The 25,566-nt window shown below is 46.3% G+C and overlaps 1 protein-coding gene across 1 annotated transcript in view; it reads left to right on the top strand.

Moving 5' to 3' along the window:
• LOC309539818 (1-phosphatidylinositol 4,5-bisphosphate phosphodiesterase gamma-1-like) overlaps positions 1–25,566 on the top strand; it is a gene marked incomplete at its 3' end in the record, with an annotated part of 80,312 nt that overhangs the window by 10,365 nt on the left and 44,381 nt on the right. Inside the window, exons 2-3 of the mRNA XM_082236148.1 lie at positions 17,619–17,768; positions 22,480–22,621. Coding sequence (XP_082092274.1) covers positions 17,619–17,768; positions 22,480–22,621 — 292 coding nt within the window. The remainder of the gene's footprint in view (positions 1–17,618; positions 17,769–22,479; positions 22,622–25,566) is intronic.

Raw genomic sequence — 25,566 nt, 5'->3', positions numbered from 1 at the left:
TTCTGATTCCCAAGCATCAAACCATAGCTGTCAACCTTCCCTTTTTTTGCGGGAAATTCCCTTATTCCAGCGCCGTTTCCCGCTGCTTCCCGCTGCTATCCTGGACTGTTAGATATCCCGTAGACTGTCCCCGGGACAGATGAGGCTGCTGATCCCTTATTTTCGAGGCTGCCGATCCCTTATTTTCAAATCTGAAAGTTGACAGCTATGCATCAAACACAGCAACCCGTGTTTTTCAGTGATAATAACCCTTTAAATCTCCCGGAATATCATGTGCAGATCTGAACAAGTGCACAACAAAAACACCCATCTATTGCTTCTTCTTCTTCTTCTTCTTCCTCGTCTCCTTGGCTAATCTGCTCTGCAAGGCCAATGAGCCTCAGTTACATTCATGTTTTCTACCCGGCCTCCTTCCCTGCCTATTGGCTCAGCCCTGCCCAGAGGCCGCCGGCTCCCTGCGTGTTGGACAAAGGAGAACTTTATTTGTGGCTAGATAAATAAATTTTTGGTTTTTGGCAGCTGCCAGCCCCTCGGGTGCTGGGAGGGCACAGGGCTATTCAAAGATTAGCTGTATGACTGGCAAATCCCTTCTGGGCTCCGACCAGGGATTTCCTCTTTAAAAGGGCAGTCAAATGGACCCCAACGTGGAAGGGATATTCTTTGCCCCAAGGCAAGTAGGAGGTGCCACAGGGCCTCCTAGGTCGTGGCCCCCTGATGTCTTTAATCTCCTTTGCTGAAACTGGAGCTGTGGGTGGATGATAGCTTTTCCAGACAGCTGGGTTTTCGTTATGCATGCCTGTAGGGAGTGTGTCGTTGTTGTTGTTTAGTTGTTTAGTCGTGTCCGACTCTTTGTGGCCCCATGGACCAGAGCATGTCAGGCCCTCCTGTCTTCCACTGCCTCCCGCAGTTTGGTCAAACTCATGCTGGTAGCTTGGAGAACATTGTCCAACCATCTCGTCCTCTGTCGTCCCCTTCTCCTTGTGCCCTCCATCTTTCCCAACATCAGGGTCTTTCCCAGGGAGTCTTCTCTTCTCATGAGGTGGCCAAATCTTGGAGCTTCAGCTTCAGGATCTGTCCTTCCAGTGAGCACTCAGGGCTGATTTCCTTCAGAATGGATAGGTTTGATCTTCTTGCAGTCCATGGGACTCTCAAGAGTCTCCTCCAGCACCAGAATTCAAAAGCATCCATTCTTTGGCGATCAGCCTTCTTTATGGTCCAGCTCTCAATTCCATACATCACTACTGGGTGTAAGTCTGTGAAAGCAGTCAAGATCGAAGCATGCCGCCTTGAGCTCTTGGCGAAAAAGTGGGGTTTAAATGTAAAAATTAACAATCTCTTGCAGCAGCAAAACCCCATTGTTTGAGCGTGGTGGATGTTCCCTGTGGGCTGTGAGGTCTTCACTGCCACCCAGCAAAAAACAACAACAGCAATGCAATTTTCTTGAGTCTTCCTTCCTAAGAAAGAGGCCTTCCGAAACAGCTGTGCCCCAAGATATTTTGGGCGTAAGCTCTGCAGTGCCATCTCTCGAAAGGAATGCGCAAGAGCCCTCCTGTTTGAGCGGGAGAAGTTCCCAGCGGGTTGCGCTGCCGGTGTGTCTGGCTGTGGACGTCCAGCCGTTAGAAGGGCAAGCATGGAAAACGGGACAAAAATGGTAGGTAGCCCCTGTGAGACTGTTTCAGGTGAAGAGAGCTCACCTGAGGCTACATTGGGGAGAACGTTAAGGAACCAGGGTCGTTCCGGCATATGCGTAGGACTTGTGGAAAAGTTGTGGACCTTGGCCTTTGCAGAAATTGCTAAAATGGAGCAATGTTGGGCATCTTCTTGTAGCTGGTTGCTCAACACTGGGAGGACCCAAAGGGAGCTATGTTATCTAACTGGCACAAGACAACTTGACGAGTCACTTTGGTGGAAAAATTCACAACCGTCGACTTCCAGCTAAAGGGACAAAGTGTGGATATTCTTTAGTGGGAGACTGCCACCTTTTCATTCTTTAAGCAAGCAAAGGTGATACACAGGGACATCTCCCGGCAGAATGCAAACCTTTCTGGCTGCTATGAAATTCACAGATTTGAATTTTAATGCTTCCTAATGGATTGAACTGACAGATTCGTGGGTTTCTTGGGACGGCAGTCTTCTTAAGCGCTGTTTGGTGGTGGAACGGACTCCCTCTGAAATTGGTGGCCTCTCCTTCCTTGGAGGTTTCTCAGCACAGCTTGGATGGCCGCCTGTCAGCTGTGCTTTAGTATTGCTGGGGGTGGACTGGATGACCTTTGGGGGACCCTATGATTCCATGACTCCTCTGCAGGAGGAGGAGGGGGGGCTGTTTTGTATTACTAAAACCTAGTAAAAGAATTATACAGTGGTACCTTGGTTTTCAAACGCCTTCGTACTCAAACAATTTGGAACCCAAACACTACAAACCTGGAAGTATGTGTTCCGGTTTGCGAACTTTTTTCAGAAGCCAAACGTGCTCCATTTTGAGCATAACGCTTCTGATTTGAGTGCCACACTTCCGTTTTGAGTGTTATGCTGAGGTCTGTCTGTTTTTGCAATTTATTTTGCGTTTTTGTTTTTCCGGCTCTTTTTTTTCAGTTTTTGTGACTGTGTGGAACCCAGTTCAGCTACTGATTGATTGATTGATTGAGTGGCTGCGGTACATTGTTTATTGCTTTCGTTTTATGGATCAGTGGTCTCGTTAGATAGCAAAATGTTCAATTGCTGTTTTAGGGGTTGTTTTTAAAAGTCTGGTATGGATTAATCCGTTTTGCGTTACTTTCCGTGCGAAAGCACGCCTTGGTTTTGGAACGCTTTGGTTTTGGAACAGACATCCGGAACGGATTAAGTTTGAGAACCAAGGTGCCACTGTAAAAGGAAAAAGAAAAGGGACGAGATGAAAGCGCACCCGATCCAAGGGCAGAAAAGGCTGCCTTGCGCTGAGTCAGACCCCTCATCCGCCTTGCAGACGATAGCGTCCGCTCTGAGAGTTTCAGACAAGAGTTTTTCCTGACTGTACCAGAGACGCCAGGAAGTGTGCCAGTGTCTTTCTGTGTCGTTGTCAGTGCGCAGGGTCTGCACAGCCACAGCACCGGAAACTTGCCTACATGAATGTTGCTGTGGACAGTAATATTTTTTTTGAAAATGATGAAAAATTGATGAAGATGTGGCCATTTGTTTAAACTTTTGTTGACTAGGCCAGGAATATTACTTACACCCGAGGAGTACATATAGCTCAATGAGGCTACAATTTGGTGGAAACCATGTTTTTTAAAGAAATAGTGGCTTATGAGCAATAGTGGCTTTCTCAAAAGCATACATCTTTTTAAAGAGTAGAATAAGAAGACTGAGAAGTTTTAATTATAATTATAAATAATAGTCAAAGTTGTCTACTTAAAAATAGATTTTTAAATACATTATGGAACTTTTAAAAATTGTAGAATACATTTTAAAATGAATAATGCATGTATTGTAAAATGTATTTAAAATTATAATACATTATAAAAAAAATTACGTTATATACTTACTTATTTATAAGACTTCACTTATCCCCAGGGACGCGGGTGGCGCTGTGGGTTAAACCACAGAGCCTAGGACTTGCCGATCAGAAGGTCAGCGGTTCGAATCCCTGCAACGGGGTGAGCTCCTGTTGCTCGGTCCCTGCTCCTGCCAACCTAGCAGTTCAAAAGCACATCAAAGTACAAGTAGATAAATAGGTACCGCTCTGGCGAGAAGGTAAATGGTGTTTACGTGCGCTGCTCTGGTTGGCCAGAAGCGGCTTAGTCATGCTGGCCACATGACCCAGAAGCTGTACGCTGGCTCCCTAGGCCAATAAAGCGAGATGAGCACCGCAACCCCAGAGTCGGCCACGACTAGACCTAATGGTCAGGGGTCCCTTTACCTTTATCCCCAGGGTAAAAAAAGGGGGGTCACATTATCTACCTGGCCAGGGCCTCTGCCTAGCTCTGCAAGGCCCTGTGTGGCCCCACATGGACCGTGGCACGTAGCCATGACGTCTGTATTCGGTTTCTCCCCACCCTCCTTTCCCAGCTGGTCTGCCAGCCTCTTAATTCTCTTTCCTGCCCTCTACCTGCTGGGATCTGTCGGAGCCCAGCTGCAGAAGGAATTTGTTGCTGGAAATCCCGGGAACCGGCCGGTTTCCTGCCTGTTTGTGCGGGACAATAACTTCAGGTCTGCTGACATCGCTCTGATTGAAGTCCCCACTCCAACGCCTCTGCGTGGTGGCGTCTCGGTGACTTTGGTTGGGAGAACTTAATTTGTAGTGAGATGACAGTTGCGAGAAAGGGGATTCTGACCTAAGGGTCACCCAACTCAAGCAGGAATGACTATCCATCCATCTACTAGTTCTCAGCTGTGCAGGATAGACTTGCGCGCAGAAGAACTTTCCAAGGGGTTGTAAGTTTTGATGCTTGTTTTACCCACCCATGAAAGCCCACTGAGAGATAAAGAACGTTTCCACTGTGTAGAGGAATGTAGCTTTCTGCTGCAAATGAAGGCAAGGTTTCACCTTTGCCAGGAATCAAACTCCCACCCCCCTTTTTTTATACTGCTAATATGTCAAAGACAGCATTTTAAAAAGCAGAGACATCACCTTGCCAACAAAGGTCCGTATAGTAAAAGCGATGGTTTTCCCAGTAGTGATGTATGGAAGTGAGAGCTGGACCATCAAGAAGGCTGATCGCCGAAGAATGGATGCTTTTGAATTCTGGTGCTGGAGGAGACTCTTGAGAGTCCCATGGACTGCAAGAAGATCAAACCTATCCATTCTGAAGGAAATCAGCCCTGAGTGCTCACCGGAAGGACAGATCCTGAAGCTGAGGCTCCAAGACTTTGGCCACCTCATGAGAAGAGAAGACTCCCTGGAAAAGATCCTGATGTTGGGAAAGATGGAGGGCACAAAGAGAAGGGGATGACAGAGGACGAGATGGTGGGACAGTGTTCTCGAAGCTACCAGCATGAGTTTGACCAAATTGTGGGAGGCGGTGGAAGACAGGAGTGCCTGGCGTGCTCTGGTCCAGGGGGTCACAAAGAGTTGGACATGACTAAACGACTAAACAACAACAAATATGTCAAAGTGTAAGATTCCACATTCTGCAATTTGAAGTTCCCCTTTGAACAGTTTGGCGAGGCGAGATGGTTATACACTTTGCAGAATGGTTTGGTTAAAATATTCATAGGCATTGCAGCTCATTCTGAATACAAACCTGAATTCTTACATTTAGAATAAAGTTAAATTATTTTGTAAAGTAGTGCTGAAAAGTATTTTGAAAAGGCATCAGAATCCCTTGCATGTCCCCCCCCCCATATAATTGAAGGGTGCTTTGAAGAAAGTTATTTTGGAGTTAGTGATGGATCTTCTGACTGCAGTCAAAATTATGATTTTCGTCCATTGGAAGAAGGCAGTCTCGGCTCTTGATGGAATGTGATGGCTACCTTAGTGAAATTAATACTTTAAGGTCATCAGCGAAAACGACCTTGGTATGTTCGTAGCAAAAGGAAGAACAAAGAAACAATGGGGTCACTCAGAGGAGAAGATGGTGAAATGCAAACAGGGGACACAGAAAGGGCTGAACTCCTCAATGCCTTCTTTGCCTCAGTCTTCTCCGATAAAGAAAACAATGCCCGACCTGAAGAATTTGGAGCAAATGATTCAGCAAAGGAAACACAGCCCAGAATAACTAAGGAGATAGTACAAGAATATTTGGCTAGTTTAGATGTATTCAAGTCTCCAGGGCCAGATGAACTGCATCCAAGAGTATTAAAAGAACTGGCAGATGTGATCTCAGAACCACTGGCAGTCATCTATGAGAATTCCTGGAGAACAGGCGAAGTCCCGGCAGACTGGAGGAGGGCAAATGTTGTCCCTATTTTCAAAAAGGGGAAAAGAGAGGACCCAAATAATTACCGCCCAGTCAGTCTGACATCAATAGCAGGGAAGATTCTGGAGCAGATCATTAAGCAAACAGTTTGTGAGCACCTAGAAAGGAATGCTGTGATCACCAATAGTCAGCATGGATTTCTGAAAAATAAGTCATGTCAGACTAACCTGATCTCGTTTTTTGACAGAATTACAAGCCTGGTAGATGAAGGGAACGCAGTGGATGTAGCCTACCTTGATTTCAGCAAGGCATTTGACAAGGTGCCCCATGATATTCTTGTAAAGAAGCTGGTAAAATGCGGTCTTGACTATGCTACCACTCAGTGGATTTGTAACTGGCTGACTGACCGAACCCAAAGGGTGCTCATCAATGGTTCCTCTTCATCCTGGAGAAGAGTGACTAGTGGGGTGCCACAGGGTTCTGTCTTGGGCCCGGTCTTATTCAACATCTTTATCAACGACTTGGATGATGGACTCAAGGGCATCCTGATCAAATTTGCAGATGACACCAAACTGGGAGGGGTGGCTAACACCCCAGAGGACAGGATCACACTTCAAAACGACCTTGACAGATTAGAGAACTGGGCAAAAATAAACAAGATGAATTTTAACAGGGAGAAATGTAAAGTATTGCACTTGGGCAAAAAAAATGAGAGGCACAAATACAAGATGGGTGACACCTGGCTTGAGAGCAGTACATGTGAAAAGGATCTAGGAGTCTTGGTTGACCACAAACTTGACATGAGCCAACAGTGTGACGCGGCAGCTAAAAAAGCCAATGCAATTATGGGCTGCATCAATAGGAGTATAGCATCTAGATCAAGGGAAGTAATAGTGCCACTGTATTCTGCTCTGGTCAGACCACACCTGGAGTACTGTGTCCAGTTCTGGGCACCACAATTCAAGAAGGACACTGACAAACTGGAACGTGTCCAGAGGAGGGCAACCAAAATGGTCAAAGGCCTGGAAACGATGCCTTATGAGGAACGGCTAAGGGAGCTGGGCATGTTTAGCCTGGAGAAGAGGAGGTTAAGGGGTGATATGATAGCCATGTTCAAATATATAAAAGGATGTCACATAGAGGAGGGAGAAAGGTTGTTTTCTGCTGCTCCAGAGAAGCGGACACGGAGCAATGGATCCAAACTACAAGAAAGAAGATTCCACCTAAACATTAGGAAGAACTTCCTGACAGTAAGAGCTGTTCGACAGTGGAATTTGCTGCCAAGGAGTGTGGTGGAGTCTCCTACTTTGGAGGTCTTTAAGCAGAGGCTTGACAACCATATGTCAGGAGTGCTCTGATGGTGTTTCCTGCTTGGCAGGGGGTTGGACTCGATGGCCCTTGTGGTCTCTTCCAACTCTATGATTCTATGATTCTATGAACATATGCACTATACATTTAATGTGGTATCATTCCACTTTAAATAGCCATAGCTCCCCCCAAAGAATCCTGGGAGCTGTAGTTTGTTAAGGGTGTTGAGAGCTATTAGGAGACCCCTATTCCCTGTCACAGAACTACAATTCCCAGAGTGGTTTAACGGTCAACCCTCTTCCCAGGTAACCCTGGGAATTGTAGCTCTGTGAGGGGAATAGGGGCCTCAGCACCCTTAACAAACTACAGTTCCCAGAATTCCTTGGGGGAAGCCATGACTGTTTAAAAGTGGTATGATTCTGCTTCAAACGTATAGGGACCCTAGTCCTGAGCTGCAAGGTTTTGGAGTCAATATTTTCAGGGCAACATTAGACCTTCTGTATTATATAATAGATCCTGCAGGGTTGTGTGTGTGTGTTGTTTTTAAAGTCGCACAAGTCAGAATTCTTTCACAGGGCGAGATTCCAGAGAATGGAATTACAAGAAGCCTGCATTTAGCTTAACAGAGAAGGCAGTCTGACTTGTGTGCATAGATACATGATGAAATAAACATGTCTGCAATGAGATCATCAATTTACATAATTAGAAAAATTATCCTCCGCCCACCCAGTGCTTTTGCATTGCTCAGTGAAGCTTATAATTTTTTTTTTTTAAGAGCACACACAATCCCATCAGCAACATAAACCTAAAACTTGGAAACAGGCTTGGCCTACATCTGCGTCTGAATTTATGCAATCTTTGACGACGTCCCAGTTAGCAAGATCAGGGAAGGAGTGCAAGAGACAATATAACTAAATTTCAGTTATTTTCCTCACTGGTTTTTCAGGGTTGTAGCCACGTTCAGAGTAGACCCATTGAACTTAATGGGCCTAAGCTAATCATACCCATCAGTTTCAGTGAGTTTACCCTGAGTGTGATGAATGTTGGATACAACACACGGCGTCCCTTTCTGCAGTCATAGACAACAAGGAGTCTTGTGATACTTCAGAGACTAACCAAGTTATTGTTATGGGTCTTTTGTGAATCGATGTGTGAAATGCCATCTTTGGTTGGCATTGCATTTCTACACATGGGCATGGGGGGGGGGAATTCAAGCAGTGGGGGCCAAATAGCCACAAACCCCAAGAGGTACAATCCTGTGTAAAGCTTAAGCATAGGTACAAGAAAAATGGCACATTTATAATTTGGTGGAGTTGTTATTGATAACAGGAAATGACTGTGAATTTGCACACATGGTGGAAAATAGGAAACTGCCTCGTTTTGAGCCAGACTATTGTTCCACCTATGGGACGCGGGTGGCGCTGTGGGCTAAAGCCTCAACGCCTAGGGCTTGCCGATCGAAAGGTCGGCGGTTCGAATCCCCGCGGCGGGGTGCGCTCCCGCTGTTCGGTCCCAGCGCCTGCCCACCTAGCAGTTCGAAAGCACCTCCGGGTGCAAGTAGATAAATAGGTACCGCTTACCAGCGGGAAGGTAAACGGCGTTCCGTGTGCGGCTCTGGCTCGCCAGAGCAGCGATGTCACGCTGGCCACGTGACCCGGAAGTGTCCCCGGACAGCGCTGGCCCCCGGCCAATAAATGTGAGATGGGCGCACAAACCCCACAGTCTGTCAAGACTGGCCCGTTCGGGCAGGGGTACCTTTACCTTTACCTTTATTGTTCCACCTAGCTCAATATGGTCTACACTGACTGGCAGCTCTCCAGGGTTTCAGTCAGGGAGCATGCTCTACAGCTGAGCTGCTTAAAAACCTCCGAGGAAGGAGAGTCTACCACAGGCTTCCTCAACCTCGGCCCTCCAGATGTTTTGGGACTACAATTCCCATCATCCCTGACCACTGGTCCTGCTAGCTAGGGATCATGGGAGTTGTAGGCCACAAACATCTGGAGGGCCGAGGCTGAGGAAGCCTGGTCCACCATCTCTCCAGGGAGTCTGTTCCGCTGTCGAAGGACTCTTTCCGTCAGAAAGTTCTTCCCGATGTTTAGCTGAAATCTCCTTTTTTGTGTGTGCCTGTTTAGTGGGGCTGGTGGGGAGGGGGGTCAATTGCTGGGCACCTGGGAGAGTCCAAAGTCGCCCCCAGAAGGTGGTGCCCCCCAGACCTCTGGCTCCTGCAGAAAGCTCACCCCTCCAAGCCGTCTCCTAGTCCAAGACCGCAGAGCCGGAAGCCACCCCATAATAACCCCCCTGGCTGTGGCTGCTTCAAAGAGCATAATGAGAGTGGTGCTGGAAAGGTGGGCAGGTTTTGTGTTTAAATGGCCCCTTGTCGGCAGACAGCTGTAATTTGAACGGGTGAGATCAAACTACCCTGCTGCGGAGGACAGGCAGGCGGGAGAAGGAAAGCCAAACTGTTTTGGGGCTTTGTCCGTTTGGCCGCAGGCTGCCCTCTGTCTCCTTTGCGGACCTCACTTTTAAACAGGTTTGAGGTTGGTTTAAGTGTCATGGTTACTACCCTCGCCAAAAATGCATATACTGTATAAACCCCATGGAATTGTTTTTGTTTTTGTTTTTGAAATCGTTGAGAATTATTTTCTGCAGAGCTCCTAAGCCAGCTGCTGTAAGAGCAAACGTACAAAGATCCACACGGATACAGAATTCGGAACAGCCGTGTGCCAAGAGTCTCCCTCGTGGTGCAGTGCTGGAAACAATCGCAGCTTAACGTGACCCAGGTCTCTGGGTGTGATGGTTTCTGGAAACTTGTGTCAGACTCCGGAAATCCCCAAAAGTGCACCCGGTCCTATTTATAACACTGGAGGAAATGGAATAGCCTTGTTCCTGGGGGCGTAAGTGGCTTTGCAGTGGTGTTCCCAAATGTGATGGAGGGAATAAGACAGGAGTTGTTGACCCCATGGCTTATTTTTAGGGGGAAGCGGGTGGCGCTGTGGTCTAAAACACAGAGCCTAGGGCTTGCCGATCAGAAGGTCGGCAGTTTGAATCCCCACGACGGGGTGAGCTCCCATTGCTCGGTCCCTGCTCCTGCCAACCTAGCAGTTCGAAAGCACGTCAAAGTGCAAGTAGATAAATAGGTACCGCTCCGGCGGGAAGGTAAACAGTGTTTCTGTGTGTTGCTCTGGTTCGCCAGAAGCGCCTTAGTCATGCTGGCCACATGACCCGGAAAAACTGTCTGCGGACAAATGCCAGCTCCCTCGGCCAGTAAAGTGAGTTGAGCGCTGCAACCCCAGAATCGTCCACGACTGGACCCAGTGGTCAGGGGTACCTTTACTATACCACTTTAAAGGGATGCTGGTGGCGCAGTGGGTTAAACCACAGAGCCTAGGACTTGCCGCTCAGAAGGTCGGTGGTTCGAATCCCCACAACGGGGTGAGCTCCCATTGCTCGGTCCCTGCTCCTGCCAACCTAGCAGTTCGAAAGCATGTCAAAGTGCAAGTAGATAAATAGGTACTGCTCTGGCGGGAAGGTAAACGGCATTTCCGTGCACTGCTCTGCTTCGCCAGAAGCGGCTTAGTCATGCTAGCCACATGACCCGGAAAAACTGGCCAATAAAGCAAGATGAGCGCCTCAACCCCAGAGTCGTCCGCGACTGGACTTAACGGTCAGGGGTCCCTTTACCTTTTTTTACTCCCCAACTTCTTAAACTGCAGTCCACCTTGATGTGGTCCTGTTGGTTTTTGGGAAGGTGTTTGTTTTGTTTTTGTTTTTGGGGAAGGTTTTTGCCTGTGCACAAATCCCAACTTTTCCTTCCTTTTTTTCTTATATTCTGTTTGTGAGCGAGAGAGTGCCCATATGGATTGTGTTGTTCCCAGAGAACAGGAGATAGGGGAGTTTGGCAAGGGCGACACACTTTTGCCAGAGTCATTTGGCCCCATAAAATATATCCCCTGTGGGGTTATTTGTGGGGAGAAACAGGCGGAAGCAGGCATGATGTGCAGAGGAGATAGGAAAAGGGACGCCGACAGGGAACAGATAAGGCAGAAAAGGGGAAACAGATGGAAATAGAGACAGAGGCCCATTTCAAAAGGTGATCTGGAACAACTTTTGCATGCTTTGCGGATCATTACTGGTGCATAAAGTAGGAAAATGTTGAGAGAATGACCAGAAATCAGAGGCTCTGTCTTGTTAGTATGACCATGAGATGTAAGGTACCATCTCTGGGGATCCTTGCTGGTTCTCTGTGCCAAATTTGCGCCAAAATTACAAAGATTGCCGGGGTATTTTCTGTCTTTTTTGCCAACAAGCAAATCATTTAAAGATGTGAAGAGGCAGAAGTTGCATTCAGATTATTGGAGATGTCTGAACGGTGATGTCTCTGAGGTACCCCCATGAACAGTTATTAGGTTTTGCATTAAAAATATTAATCGAGTGGCAGAGATTTATTTTGTTTACAACTTCTCAAGAAAACCCAAAGACCGGTCACAAAGGTTTATGCTTAATAATAAAGGGTTTTGGAGATGTAGACTGTCACGAATAGTGGTGTATGTACAGGAATACAGGTTTTTGTAATTTTGGGGGGGGAATTAAAAAGGACAGCAACAACAACATCAGCAGTGATGAATTTGGGGTGGGACATTCCAGATGAGCAGGTCTGTTGAAAACTGCCAGGCGCTGAGGGGAAAACTGAACCACCTCACAACTGGGATTGGCAGGAGACGTTAGCAGGAGAGGTTTTCTCAGGAGGAACATCGAGGAAGGAGAAAGCCAAGGATGGGGCAAGCTGTAAGAAGGAAGGAAATGCTACTTTGCGGTGGCCGGAGAGTTACGATGAAAATAGCAAAGGTCTATTTTCATAATTGCAAAAATAAATCCTCTCCAGCCTTGGTGTAGTTTTCTGGCACTGGTTTCAGGACTTGGCTTTCTGAGAAATACTCAGAACAATGGGGTCTACAGTAGGTGGAAACTGTGATGGGGCAAGTTGGGAAGGAGTTTGCGGCATGCGGAACAGTTTGCCAGGCTTTTGGACTGGCGAGTCTGGGGCAGCGTTCAAATTTGTTTATTTGTTCCATGAAATTATGTTGTAAAGCAGGGGTCAGCAACCTAAGGCCCATGCGCCACAAGTGGCCCACGGGGGTCTTTTAACCAGCCCACGAGTCGCCCCCAAACTGAGCTGCCCTCTCGGTGAGTCCCTGTGCACTGTGCTAAACCGGTGCAGCACAGTGTGGGGACTCGCTTCTGCGGCGCCGGAAATCACGTCTGCACAGACGCGGATGGCAGAAATCACGGGCTGGTGCGCAATCCGGCCCACAGACAGATCTCCGCTGGCATAAACCGGCCCGGGCAAGGTGCACCTTTTTTAAAAATAATATATTTATTAAAAAAAAAATTGGATATAAGAAAAAAATGAAAAATAAACATACAGAATAATAAACAATTAAAAACACACATTAATTTTCAATGACATAACTTCCATACCCTTATTTCCTCCGACCTCCTCATACTTCCCTTCTTTGTATTCCAGTTCAATTTGTTAGTTCAGCAAATCCTTACCATTAAACTTTTACCCATTTATAATCCTTTTTTCATGTCTCCTAAAGCATTACAGCTGGAAACCACTTAGTTTCTATCCAACATCTTTCTAACATTCATTCATTTTACAATATTTCTTTCAATAGTCCTTAAATTTCTTCCAGTCTTCTTTCACCGACTCTTCTCCCTGGTCTCGGATTGCCCACCCCTGTCGTGAAGCAACAGCCCCCTCAACACGGTTGACAAAGAGGATAAAATGATAAAATTATCAATAAGCAAAAATAACAACCGTACTGTAAGGCTTTCAAAAAGTTAAAGCAGCAGTAGACTAATAACGTATTAAAAGCGCAGCAACTTTCTGTAAACTGAAGTCCATGTGTCCAGACACAGAGACCCCAAAAGAAGGAGTGGTCAGTAGGTGACAGTGATGTCACCTGTCTGGTGTCCATAGGCAAGGAGTTCCAAAGGGAAATATTGAGTTCTTAACAGATGTGGAACGGGCATTGTGTGGCACCTGTAACAGCACCACTTCTCCCCATCAAAGCCATCTGGTGGGCATATTTAGAGCAAGGTGATCTCACAGGTGAACCGGTCTCAAGTTGCTAAGTTGTTTTATCTGCTAATAGTAATGCCTTGAACTTGGCCTCAAAGCAAATGGGCAACCGTTGCAGATCTCTGAGCCACAGGTGTTAATATGCTATAGGTTTTAACCTGCACGGTTGTTTTTTCCACATTCTTTAAAAGTTGTTATTAAAGATGGCCGGTGGTGATGGGTGGGAATCAAGGGGCCTGGGACAGCCAGAGGAATTGTGGGCCATCGGGCATTGCTTCCGCAAGGCAGGGCCAGACCAAGGCAACTTCGCTACGCAGGGCAGAATGTCAAAAGATGGGCTGTTCCCAAGTCACAGTGCACTGTGCCCACGTCAGAAACTCAGATATATAAACTTGGCACCAATTGGCTCCTTAAACCAAGGTTACGGTGGCCCGAATAGGATGTCTAGTGCCCATTTTGATATTTTCTGATTTTTATGGTTTACCACACATTGTAATTGGAGTGCTATTTTGTATCATGTAGCTTTTCGGACTGATGAAGCGTGTAGCGAAACCTGTAATATATCCGGAGAACAAGTCTCCTTTTGCCCAATTGCTTTGTGTTTCCAACTCAAGACCCATTGAAGAACATCTCATCCAGTTCAATCTTTGAAAAACAGCTTTGAAAAACTTTTCCATATTCTCCAGTGTGACGAATCCTTGCTATTGTGGCGGCACTGGGTTGCCGTTCTGTGACTGGACTTACGCTACTTGTTGAACGGTTCATTTATCCAGTCTGTATAACGTTTACTGCGCATGTAACTTGTTAAGATACAGTTGTACATTTATCCACTCCATGTTTACAGTATCTCCAGGCTTTGTTTTGCACATGGCAGCTTAGTATGTTTGTTGCTTGAATGGTTACAAGTCTATCTCTATTCTAGTTATTATTTTAGTGAATTTGGTTTTATACTTATATTTTTTTATAAGATATTTATTAAGATTTTCAGAAAAATTACAGAATAAAAGAAAAAAATAGAAAAAAGAAAAAAGAAAAATACAAAATAAAAATAGTTAAAAAAACAGTTCAATCTTTCTATCACATATTTTTCATTTGCTTATTTCCCGGACCTCCACACACCTTCCTTTTCTGTATTCCAGTTCCAATTGTTAATTCAGCAAATCCCTCCCCTCTTCATTCATCTTAATCTCAATTTTTAAATATTATAACATTAATTTTTTTTAACCTATTAATAACCATTTTCTCATATTCCCTTATAGCATTACAGCAAAAGACCACTTAGTTTCTATCCAACATCATTCTAACATTCATTAATTTTACAGTGTTTCTGTAAATAATCTTTGAACTTTTTCCAATCTTCTTCCACCGACTCTTCTCCCTGGTCTCGGATTCTGCCGGTCATCTCCGCCAGTTCCATATAGTCCATCACCTTCATCTGCCATTCTTCCAGGGTGGGTAGATCTTGTGTCTTCCAGTACTTTGCGATGACTATTCTTGCTGCTGTTGTGGCATACATAAAGAAAGTTCTATCCTTCTTTGGCACCAATTGGCTGACCATGCCCAGGAGAAAGGCCTCTGGTTTCTTCAGGAAGGTATATTTAAATACCTTTTTCATTTCATTATAAATCATCTCCCAGAAAGCCTTAATCCTTGGGCACGTCCACCAAAGGTGAAAGAATGTACCTTCAGTTTCTTTACATTTCCAACATTTATTATCGGGCAAATGATAGATTTTTGCAAGCTTGACTGGTGTCATGGTTTTATACTTATAAGCCAGTTTGTGGTGGTGGTGTTTTGTTGCATAGTTCAGATGACAGCCTTGAGCTGGGTTAAGAGCTTTGAGAACTGAAACCGCATATCTGTTGGCCTGTTCTGTCCTTTTTTTGTTAAGGGTGACGCAGACCATTCATAACGTAGGAATATTCTTCACATCTGTGAGCAGGGCAGTGGGGTGGGGTGAGCGAAGACAAGCGATGGCAATTCGCTATAACCTCGTTCCCTGCTCAGGCTGCACAGAAAAGGCCTTTTGGTTCCCGAAACTCATTCCGACCGGGCAGATAAAATATGCCTGATAGAATTCTACAGGACGGGGTATTGGTGTGTGAAAACAGCCCAGATTCAAGGATGCCCAGGGGTGCACCTCCCGATGGCGGAGGCGTCAGGAACCACCCTGGCACCCAGGCATCTTCACTTGGTTGCGGGTTCAAAATGCTCCTGGCGCCTGGCTAATTTTGAACACTGCACAGTATCTGTCAGGGGACTGCCATCGGAACCGGGGACAGAGTGCCTCCAAAGCTCCTGAGGAGCAGCTCCTCTTCCAGCGGTGGGAAAAGCCACACCTCCAGTGGGGAAGAGAGGGAAGGGGCCAGCCAGGTGAGGAAAGGGGTCGAGGGTGCTTCTGAGAGCCCCAGCGCCTCACCTCGCCAGGCTGGCCAGGAGGGACGCACGCCACTTCCGTCGTCCAGCCTGCGCTGAGGGGTGAAACGCAAGGAGGGGAGGAGGAGACTTGGGGTGCCGAAGTTCTTAAGTTGGGGGAGAAACCAGAAGGGGCCACTCCCGGATTCTGCAAGTGACTGAGACGGACATAAACTTTGTGGTTCTGCACTGTAAATAGTTTGCACATAGCTATCAACTTTCAGATTTGAAAATAAGGGATCAGCAGCCTCAGCTATCCCGGGGACAGTCTACTGTACGGAATATCTAACAATCCGGGATAGCAGCGGGAAGCAGCGGGAAACGGCGCTGGAATAAGGGAATTTCCTGCAAAAAAAAAGGGAAGGTTGACAGCTATGTGTTTGCACCAATAAAACCTGTAAAAGACAGGTTGGAGTCCTGCCTGGTTACTCACGAGCAACCACCAACAGCATCTGACAGTATCCAAGGCATGACGAGCCATTTTGTCACTCGAGGCCAAAAATCCTCTCCCTGGGAGTAAAAATATCGCAATAATAATGGATGCTTTGAAGAAGTAACCCTTTGACACCCAAGGCAGCTGCCTCCCTCTGCCCAACGACAGAGCCGGCCCTGTCCTTAGGAGGACACCCTACTGAGCTCCCCGGTCTTGGCGTCCCTTCTCATGCCAAGCCCACTGTCCTGACTTCCCCTCCGTCTCCAGATTTCTCTCAAGGGGGGCGACTTAGTAAGAGAAATTCCCAGGCCCGGGCTAAATGCAAACGGGCGATGGCCTGGAGTTTCTTGACTGCATCCCGACGTTTCCAGGGCAACCGGGCCCTGCATGAGGCTGGCCATGTGGAAGCGGTTTGAGAAAAGGAGAGGGGCCCCGGGAACAAAGGCTGTTTCACTCCCAGACTGGAGGCCTGCGTGGCGCGTGACGTGTTTCGAGGGAGACTGTCCGCGCATTTGGCTGAGAGGCGACTGCTAAGTACTGGGCATGCATGCGAAGCAGCCCGGGGGGCAGACTGTGCAGATATTCAACAGGGACATCCCTCCCTGCCTTCTCGCCTTCTTGCTTCATCTCTATGCTGGGGAGAGCTGCACCTGTTGAATTCTGCCTGTGATACATTGAAAGGTTCGAAGCCTCCACCCAAAAACTCTTCCAGTGAGAAATGCAACGTTCTCTCTTGGCTGTAAACAACATGAGGGCTAGTGTTAAGTTGATTAATTGATTCTGTATAATCTAGATTAATTCATTCCACATAAATACCACCCTGGGAATCTTATAAATTGCCTCTTAATATGAAAGGAATGAGGTGGTGGTGGGAACTTCAAGTTAATTAGTGCAGAATATTATTATGATTGTTGTTGTTGTTGTTGTTTATTAACCTGACCTTCACCAGAACAGCCCAGGGCAAGTGACAGCAATATAAAATACAGCATTAAAAACTATTTAAAACAATTTCAAATCACTTCCCATGAGCTGTCTCAATGCAATTTGCAATGCAATGAAAACCTACAGAGAAAAAACTGCATATATAAAAACAGCAAAAGCACTGGCATATATAAAGGCAAGTTTGAAAATTATATATAAATAATAATAATTTTGAACAATAGCAACAACACACATATAAAATCAGTTCTAATCTAATGCAGATGTCAACAAGGATGAAATGCATGAATCACAGGCTGTGGTCGTTGCAATCCCCAGTGTCAGGGGATCAAATCTATTACACACATTGCTGAACCTGATTGCTATCACGCATATAGTGATCGCAATACCTTATGAAATGATTTCTCTCTGGGTTACTGTTATTTGTCTTATTTTATATACCGAATTTAATTTTCAAAAATCTATTTCAAAAGAAAAGAAGGGAGAACCTGGAAACAGCCAGGTGATGTGGGTGTTTTTGAGCAAGCCTAAACCTACCAGGTCTTTGGGAAAAAAACATTGACACATGTTCATCTCTTTCTCTCCCTCTCTCTTTAACTTGCAGTGGACATTAGGGAAATTAAGGAGATCCGTCCAGGGAAGAATTCTCGGGATTTTGAACGATACCCAGAAGATGCCCGGAAGCTGGATTCGGCTTTGTGCTTCGTTGTCTTATACGGAATTGACTTCAGGCTGAAGACCTTGAGTCTGGCTGGTCAGTGGGGGGGGGGGCAATGGGGAGGAGCCTGGGGGAGAGGGGAGGGTGAATCTTTACACCCCTTGCCAGGGAGGGAGGGGATTTTTGCCACTTCTTCAGTCCCTTCCAAGCCTACGATTCTATAAAGACACCAAATCCATTTTATTGACTAGAAAGTCGAGGCCTGGGAGAGGAGGAGAGCAGGAAGGTGCTTTGCTGACTCCTCGCCTTGCGTACGCAAGCAGAGACCGCCTCTTTTTACCTGGAAATTCAATTGCAACCTGTTCCCTCTCTCCTTGGGTCGCCATTAATACAGGAGCAAAAGAATGAGATTTGGAAACCGAGCTGTTTCAATTTGCAGCGTCTACTTTCTATTAAGCAAACCGAGACTGTCTGTGGTTACACCTTGCTCGGATTAGCATAGATGGAAGATTACTTTCTCCTAATTAGGTTGCGCTCTGAGATAATCGCCCGAGTTTCTCGCAGGAGCGACGGACGCATGGCAGCAGGAGTTGTGGCAAAAGGAGGGTTCTCCTCGCCTGATCTCTAGCCTGTTGCTCTTTGCCAGAGCCGATCCTATGCGCCTGGTGGTTTTTGTGGCACTGTACTTACCTCGCTGCTGCCTGCACATCCCAATGAACAGCAGCAACAGGACTGACCCAGTACCGGATTTACGTACAGTGGACACTCGGGTTGCGAACGTGATCCGTGCGGGATGCACGTTCGCAACCTGCAGCATTCGCAACCTGCGTCTGCGCATGTGCGGGTTGCAATTCGGTGCTTCTGTGCATGTGCAAAGCACAATTTAGCGCTTCTGCGCATGTGCGGCCACCAAAACCCGGAAGTAACCCATTCTGGTATTTCCCGGTTTTGGCAGTCCGTAACCCAAAAAGACACAACCTTGAAGTGGTTGTAACCCGAGATATGACTGTATATGCTAAGCAAGCTATAGCTTAGGGCATGGGTATGCAAACTAAGGCGCAGGAGCAGGATCCGGCCCATGGACGGTCCAGGAATCAGCGTGTTTTTACATTAGTAGATTGTGTCCTTTTATTTAAAATGCATCTCTGGGTTATTTGTGGGGCATAGGAATTTGTTCTTCCCTCCCCCCAAAAAATATAGTCCTGCCCCCCACAAGGTCTGAACCGGCCCCCTGCTGAAAAAATTTGCTGACCCCTGGCTTAGGGCCCCACTCTCTTGGGGGTCCAAAAAAAAATTAAAGGGGAAAAAACCTGAATGTACATTTCCAAAATATAAGATAAAATATATATAAAATAAAGCGTACATACAGCAACAGTGTTTTGCATTGTGTAGGCTCCTAGGATGTAAATCATGGGCCCCGTCTGCTAGCCTGCTCCCTAAAATATCACTGAAATATAACTGGTTTGCTCATTTCTATATATAGGGGGGCTACATTCTGCATGGACTGGTTGCAGGGCAACAAGGGCAAGGCTTTAGATACCTATTAGGTCCATAAATTACCATATAGCACCCCCAAACCCGGCCTTCCAGATGTTCTCTGCTTGGCTTGATGCTGTTTCTGGAATCTAAAGGGTGATGTTCTCAGCCTGTTTTGTCTGCCTCTGGCCTCCGGCCAGGACAAATAAGCATCGTATGACTAACGCGACGCCTATGGGGTGTGGCGCACCTGTCTTCCGCTCTGCTTTTACGGCAGCATTCAACTCTCCCTGTAATTTTCCCACCAGAAAACATCCCTATTTCCCTTTGTGCAAATCCACGCTCCAGTTTCCCTAAAGGGGAACTTCTGTATCGGGTGTCACCGAAACAGTACAAGGCATTGCATAGCAATGGACGTGGGAACAGAGGAAGCTGCCTTACCCTGAGCCCAGACCATTGGGTCCATCCAGGTCAATATTGTCTACTCGGACTGGCAGCTGCTCCCCAGGGTTTCAGACAGGAGTCTTTGCCCCCAGGCCTGACGAGAGATTCTGGGGAATTTCTAGTTACCCAAATACATCATGCGCACAAAATATCAAAACAGCAGCCTATAGGCTGGGGCAATAATAAAATTAATAAATGAAGTTGATGGACTATGCCGAAAAGGCTAAAATGACGGGAAGAAATCAGGAAGACGAAAAAAATTAATAAGGAATGGGGAAAATACCGTACATAACTTATCTTGAAGACTATTGTAAACAGTTAAAATCATTAGTAGGATTGGAATATCACTTGTAGTTTAAGGGTGAATTCTAGACACAATGGAAGAAGTAAAGGGTTTGGATTATCATAAAAAATGCAGGAGGGAATGATTAATAATCTGAAGGCAGCCCTGTTTAGGGCAGCTTTTAATTTTTGACGTATTACGGTATTTTAATATTTTGTTGGAAGTCACCCAGGCGGGGTATAAATAAATTATTATTATTACTATTATTATTATTATTATTATTATTATTATTAGACCCACAAACGGGAAGATTGAAGTCCAGGAGATTCCTTGGAATTGTTTTTATGATTTATGTTTGATATATCTCTGTAAAACTTTAATTTGAAAAACCAAATAAATAAAATAAATGCACCCAAGTGATGTTAACAGCCAGCAAAAGCTTGAGAAGATATCTGATTTTTTTAGCCGGCACTGAAACGGCACCATGCAATCATGGAATTGCCGAGTCGGATGGGACCGCGAGGCTCACCTTTTCCAAGCCCCAGCCCTGCAGGAATCTCAGCTAGAGAGATTTCACATACACACACACGTGCACTAAATGAATAATTGCACATGCCAGGAAGTGTGGTGCAATGGTTAGAGAGTGTCGGACTAGGACCTGGGAGACCAGGGTTCGAATTCCCACTCAGCCATGGGTGACTTTAGGGACCGGTCACTGCCTCTCAGCCTATCTTACCTTGCAGGCCTTTTGTGGGGATTATTATTATTATTATTATTAATCTTTTTATTCATTTTCTAATACCAAACATCAACAACAAAAATCAACAATAACAAACACAGACATATAACAAAAAAGAAAAAAGAAAAAAAAGACAAACTAAACAAGCATTACAATAAATTTCAGTTGACTTCCCTCCATCTCAGTCTTGGGTTATGTTAATGTTAAATCCAATCTGCAGTTTTTTATTATACAGCATCATCATATCGCAAGAGTTATGTTACGCCGACTGTGATTTTTATGTCTCTAGAATTTGTTTCTATATATCTTATAAATTTAGACCATTCATCAATAAACTTTCTACCTTTTTGCTGTCTAATATTCTGCGTCATTTTTGCTAAGTCCATATATTCGAATAATTTAATTTGCCAATCTTTGATAGTCGGGATATTAGGGGTTTTCCAGTTTTGTGCTAATAAAATCCTGGCAGCTACGGTCGCATACTGAAACATTACATAATCTTCTTTCTTAATCTCCTCTCCTATCATTCCCAGGAGGAAGGCTTCAGGCTTTTTAACAAAGGTATATTTGAGTATTTTCTTTAGATCATTGTAGATGGAATCCCAAATTTTTTTAATTTCTTCGCATTTCCACCACATGTGGTAGAAACAGGGCTTTTGTGGGGATTAAATGAGGAAGAGGGAATATTGTGCTCCTTGGAGAAAAAGGTAGAATATAAAGCCAATAAACAAAGAAATGCAAGTAAAGCATAAGGAAGAGAAGATGTTTGTCTTGGCACTCTCTCATCCAGAGCTGTTTTCAGGCTCCCAATCTCCTCTTGTCTGCAATGTTCCAACAAGACACTTTTCTCCAGGCAAAAAGAGCCGGGTTAATCTGGGCTGCAGGCAATTTGCCAGGGGCCAGCAAACTTTTTCAGCAGGGGGCCGGTCCACTGTCCCTCAGACCTTGTGGGGGGCCGGACTATATTTTGAAAAAAATATATGAATGAATTCCTATGCCCCACAAATAACCCAGAGAAGCTGTCCAGGGTTGTAAAGACTGCGGAGAGAATAATTGGATGCCCTCTTCCCACCTTGGATCAAATCTACGCTTCCAGGTGTCACAAGAAAGCTGCAGAGATAGGGCAGGATAGTGCGCACCCCGGAAATGATCTCTTTCAGCTTCTGCCTTCTGGAAGAAGGTACAGGGTTATAAAGACTAGGACTAGCCGCCTGAGAAACAGTTTCTACCCAAATGCGATTTTGGTTTTAAATGCAGTGTAAGGTAGTCTCTGTGGGAGTCTATTGTATTTAATTATGGGGTATCAGAGTTTTTAGGGGGTTAATCAGGCTGGGATAGGAGGCTTGTTGGGTTTTGAATGTCTTATGTAGATTTTTTCAATTTCGTTGTTCTGCATAGGACAATGACAATAAAGATTGTCGTATCGTAAATAAAAGCACACATTCTACTCATTTAAAAATACCAGGCCCTACAAATAACCCAGAGATGCATTTTAAATAAAAGCACACATTCTACTCATGTGAAAACACGCTGATTCCCGGACCATCCACGGGCCAGATTTAGAAGGCGATTGGGCTGGATCCAGCCCCCGGGCCTTAGTTTGCCTACCCATGTGCCAGTCCCTCTTGCCATCTTCCTTGTCAGAGTCTTCTACTTCGTGAAGACCACCCACATCCCTAGGGGTCCATTGACTACGTTGAAAGCTGGAGGGGTTAAATGTTTTGTGTGGTGAGCAGGGCCTCTGCCCCAGTTCCTGGCTAGATCCCGATGGGAAAATAGGCGGTGGTTTGGACCTTTTCTTTGAGCCGAAGTGCAGGCAGCAAGGTCTTCCCTCCGTCTTCGGTCTCTGCCGTTCTCTTTTCCAGCCTTTTGCGAAGAAGATGTCAACCTCTGGGTGGCCGGCTTGAACTGGCTGCTGACGGACACGCAGCGATCGCAGACGCCGCTCCACATCGAAAGGTGGCTGAGGAAGCAGTTTGACTCGATGGACAGGTCGAGAGAAGGCAGGTGAGTGAGGAGCGCCGTTCTCTCCAGAAGAGCCGCAAATCGGGGCCTCCTCTCCCTTCCTGCGCCATCGCAGGATTGCAAACGCTTCCTTCGTAGCCCAGTTTGCGCCTGGGGTTGCGTCGCTCCTTTTGTCCTGGAACCAGTTTGCAAACTGGCGTCCACAGCAGTGAACGGCTGTACTTAGTTATGGCATGTAAACATAATAGAAGGTATTATTTGATAAAGATTATGGTGTGAAATTATCATAATATATTCAAAGAGAGGTTCCCTCTGATGAAAAGCACTTTTTTTTTGGCATAGTTGATAAAGCACGATTGTTGTTGTTTAGGCAGTTTGGTCAAACTCATGCTGGTAGCTTGGATAACACTGTCCCACCATCTCGTCCTCTGTCGTCCCCTTCTCCTTGTGCCCTCCATCTTTCCCAACATCAGGGTCTTTTCCAGGGAGTCTTCTCTTCTCATGAGGTGGCCAAAGTCTTGGAGCCTCAGCTTCAGGATCTGTCCTTCCAGTGAGCACTCAGGGCTGATTTCCTTCAGAATGGAGAGGTTGGATCTTCTTGCAGTCCATGGGACTCTCCAGAGTCTCCTCCAGCACCAGAATTCAAATGCATCCATTCTTCGGCGATCAGCCTTCTTTAAGGAAAAGCAAGAGAGGCCGAGCACCCGAGGCTTTTTTCGTGGTAGGGGGTGGGAGTTCTGGCCTGACAGCCCTCCCTGTATGCCAGCGATCTGTAAACAGGATGCCGAAGAGGAAAGGATGGGAGTTCATGCAGGAAGAGACGGGCGTGGAAGCGCAGCAAGGAGAAAGCAGAGCGCCAAAGGAATTGTTTTCCCCTCAGCTGTATATGCCACACAGAGCTATCATTAGCCGTCTTCAGGAACCAGCTGCAATCCATAATAATAATAATAATAATAATAATAATAATAATAAATTTGGAGGGAAGCAGGTGGCGCTGTGGGTTAAACCACAGAGCCCAGGGCTTGCCGATCGGAAGGTCGGCGGTTCGAATCCCCGCGACAGGATGAGCTCCTGTTGCTCGGTCCCTTCTCCTGCCAACCTAGCAGTTCGAAAGCACGTCAAAGTGCAAGTAGATAAATAGGTACCGCTCCGGCGGGAAGGTAAACGGCGTTTCCGTGCGCTGCTCTGGTTCGCCAGAAGCGGCTTAGTCATGCTGGCCACATGACCCGGAAGCTGTACGCCGGCTCCCTCGGCCAGTAAAGCGAGATGAGCGCCACAACCCCAGAGTCAGCCATGACTGGACCTAATGGTCAGGGGTCCCTTTAGCTTTACCTTTAATAATAATTTATTATTTATACCCTGCCCATCTGGCTGAGTTTCCCCAGCCACTCTGAGCGGCTCCCAACAAAGTATTAAAATACAGTGGTCCATTAAACATTAAAAGCTTCCCTAAAGAGGGCTGCCTTCAGATGTCTTCTAAAGCATTATTTTGTGAGGAATGGTGTTTTCAGCCTTCTTATTATTTCCCACTGGATTAATTTTGAATTCGCTTTAATCCCGCTCGCATTCTTTCGATCAGCTCATTTTAACCCCAGAGGGATTGGTCCAAGGCGCAACTGTCGCAATTACACTTGGTTTACTCTATCAAAGCATCCATTTAGTCCCCTCGGTCTTGTATTAATCAAATGCTTAATTTAATCCCAGTGGAATTTATTTAAAAAAAGAAAACTAAAAAACAACAACCTCGGTTTAATCCAATTTGGATTTCAAAATACGCCTAATCTCGTGTTATTTCATACTTTTTAAGATCGGTAGTGTTCCTTCACAGAACAAGCCTTTCCAGCAAACTCTTGAGATTGCAGCAACCATTTTTAATCCGCAATTTATGCTGAAATTCCATGTTGGACTTAAATGTGCATCAGGTAAACAGGCTGATCGGGCTGGAATCCCTCTGATAAAACTCAACAGCCCTTACAACGACCCTGAGAGGTAGACTAGGCCCAGAGGCAGCGACTGACTCCAAGCTTCGTGGCTGGCTTCGTGGAGGATTCGAACTCTGCTCTCCCAGGTCCGAGTCCGACGCTTGAACCATTCCGCCACGCTGCCTCGCAAGGGTTGCGCAAGGGATCCGTCACACCTGGAGGGGAAGGAACACGACTGGGTACTACCATCTCCGGCTTAGCATTTTGGCCGTTTCCACAGTCCTGTTTCGTTCTCCCCTCACAGGCCTGTCACCTGCAAAGCTACCTGTGCCGGCTGGAGGAGGGGAAGGGACCCAGGAAGGGCTTTAGCCGCCCTCTTCCTGGGAACCCAGCACCCAGCAAACCTGGCCTGCAATGCACAGAGCAGCTGGTTTAAGTTAGCAGAGGTGGAGTCACAGGGAGGGAGCAGCTGAGCCAAGGCTTCACCCTGCTGCCACCTGCCGCCCGAAATGGGGAGCAGCAGGTGAGGTCCAGCCCCGATGGGACCCTGGCAGTGCCATGCCTGATAGGATTGCAGCCAAGGTGAGCGAGGCTGCAACACCCCCCCACCCCCCCGCAATGGACTGCCTTGTGGGTCCCCCCCTTTTTTGCATTTTATTTATTTATTAACATTCATTCATACACACACACACACACACACACACACACAGTGGTACCTCTGGATACGAATGGGATCCGTTCCAGAGCCCCATTCGCATCCTGAAGTAAACGTAAGACGCGTCTGCCATGTTTCGCTGCTTCTGCGCATGCACGTGACGTCATTTGAGCTTCTGCGCGAGCGGCAAAACCCAGAAGTAACGCGTTTCTGTTACTTCTGGGTCGCTGTGTAGCACAACCCGAAAATATTTAAGCTGAAGCGAATTCATCTCGAGATATGACTGTATAGCTATTAACGATAAATTAACATGTGCCAATAAGGTAAGGCGGGGAATATGCAGGAGAAATGATTTTGAAGAGATATGGAGGGTGTTTGTAGAATTTGTATTGTCAAAACGGAAAGGGGTT

This window comes from Podarcis vaucheri (genome assembly GCF_965113315.1).
Source record: "Podarcis vaucheri genome assembly, chromosome: 8".
NCBI lineage: Eukaryota > Metazoa > Chordata > Lepidosauria > Squamata > Lacertidae > Podarcis > Podarcis vaucheri.
Note: the sequence above shows the minus strand (reverse complement) of the source record. Positions and strands in the feature narration are given on the sequence as shown.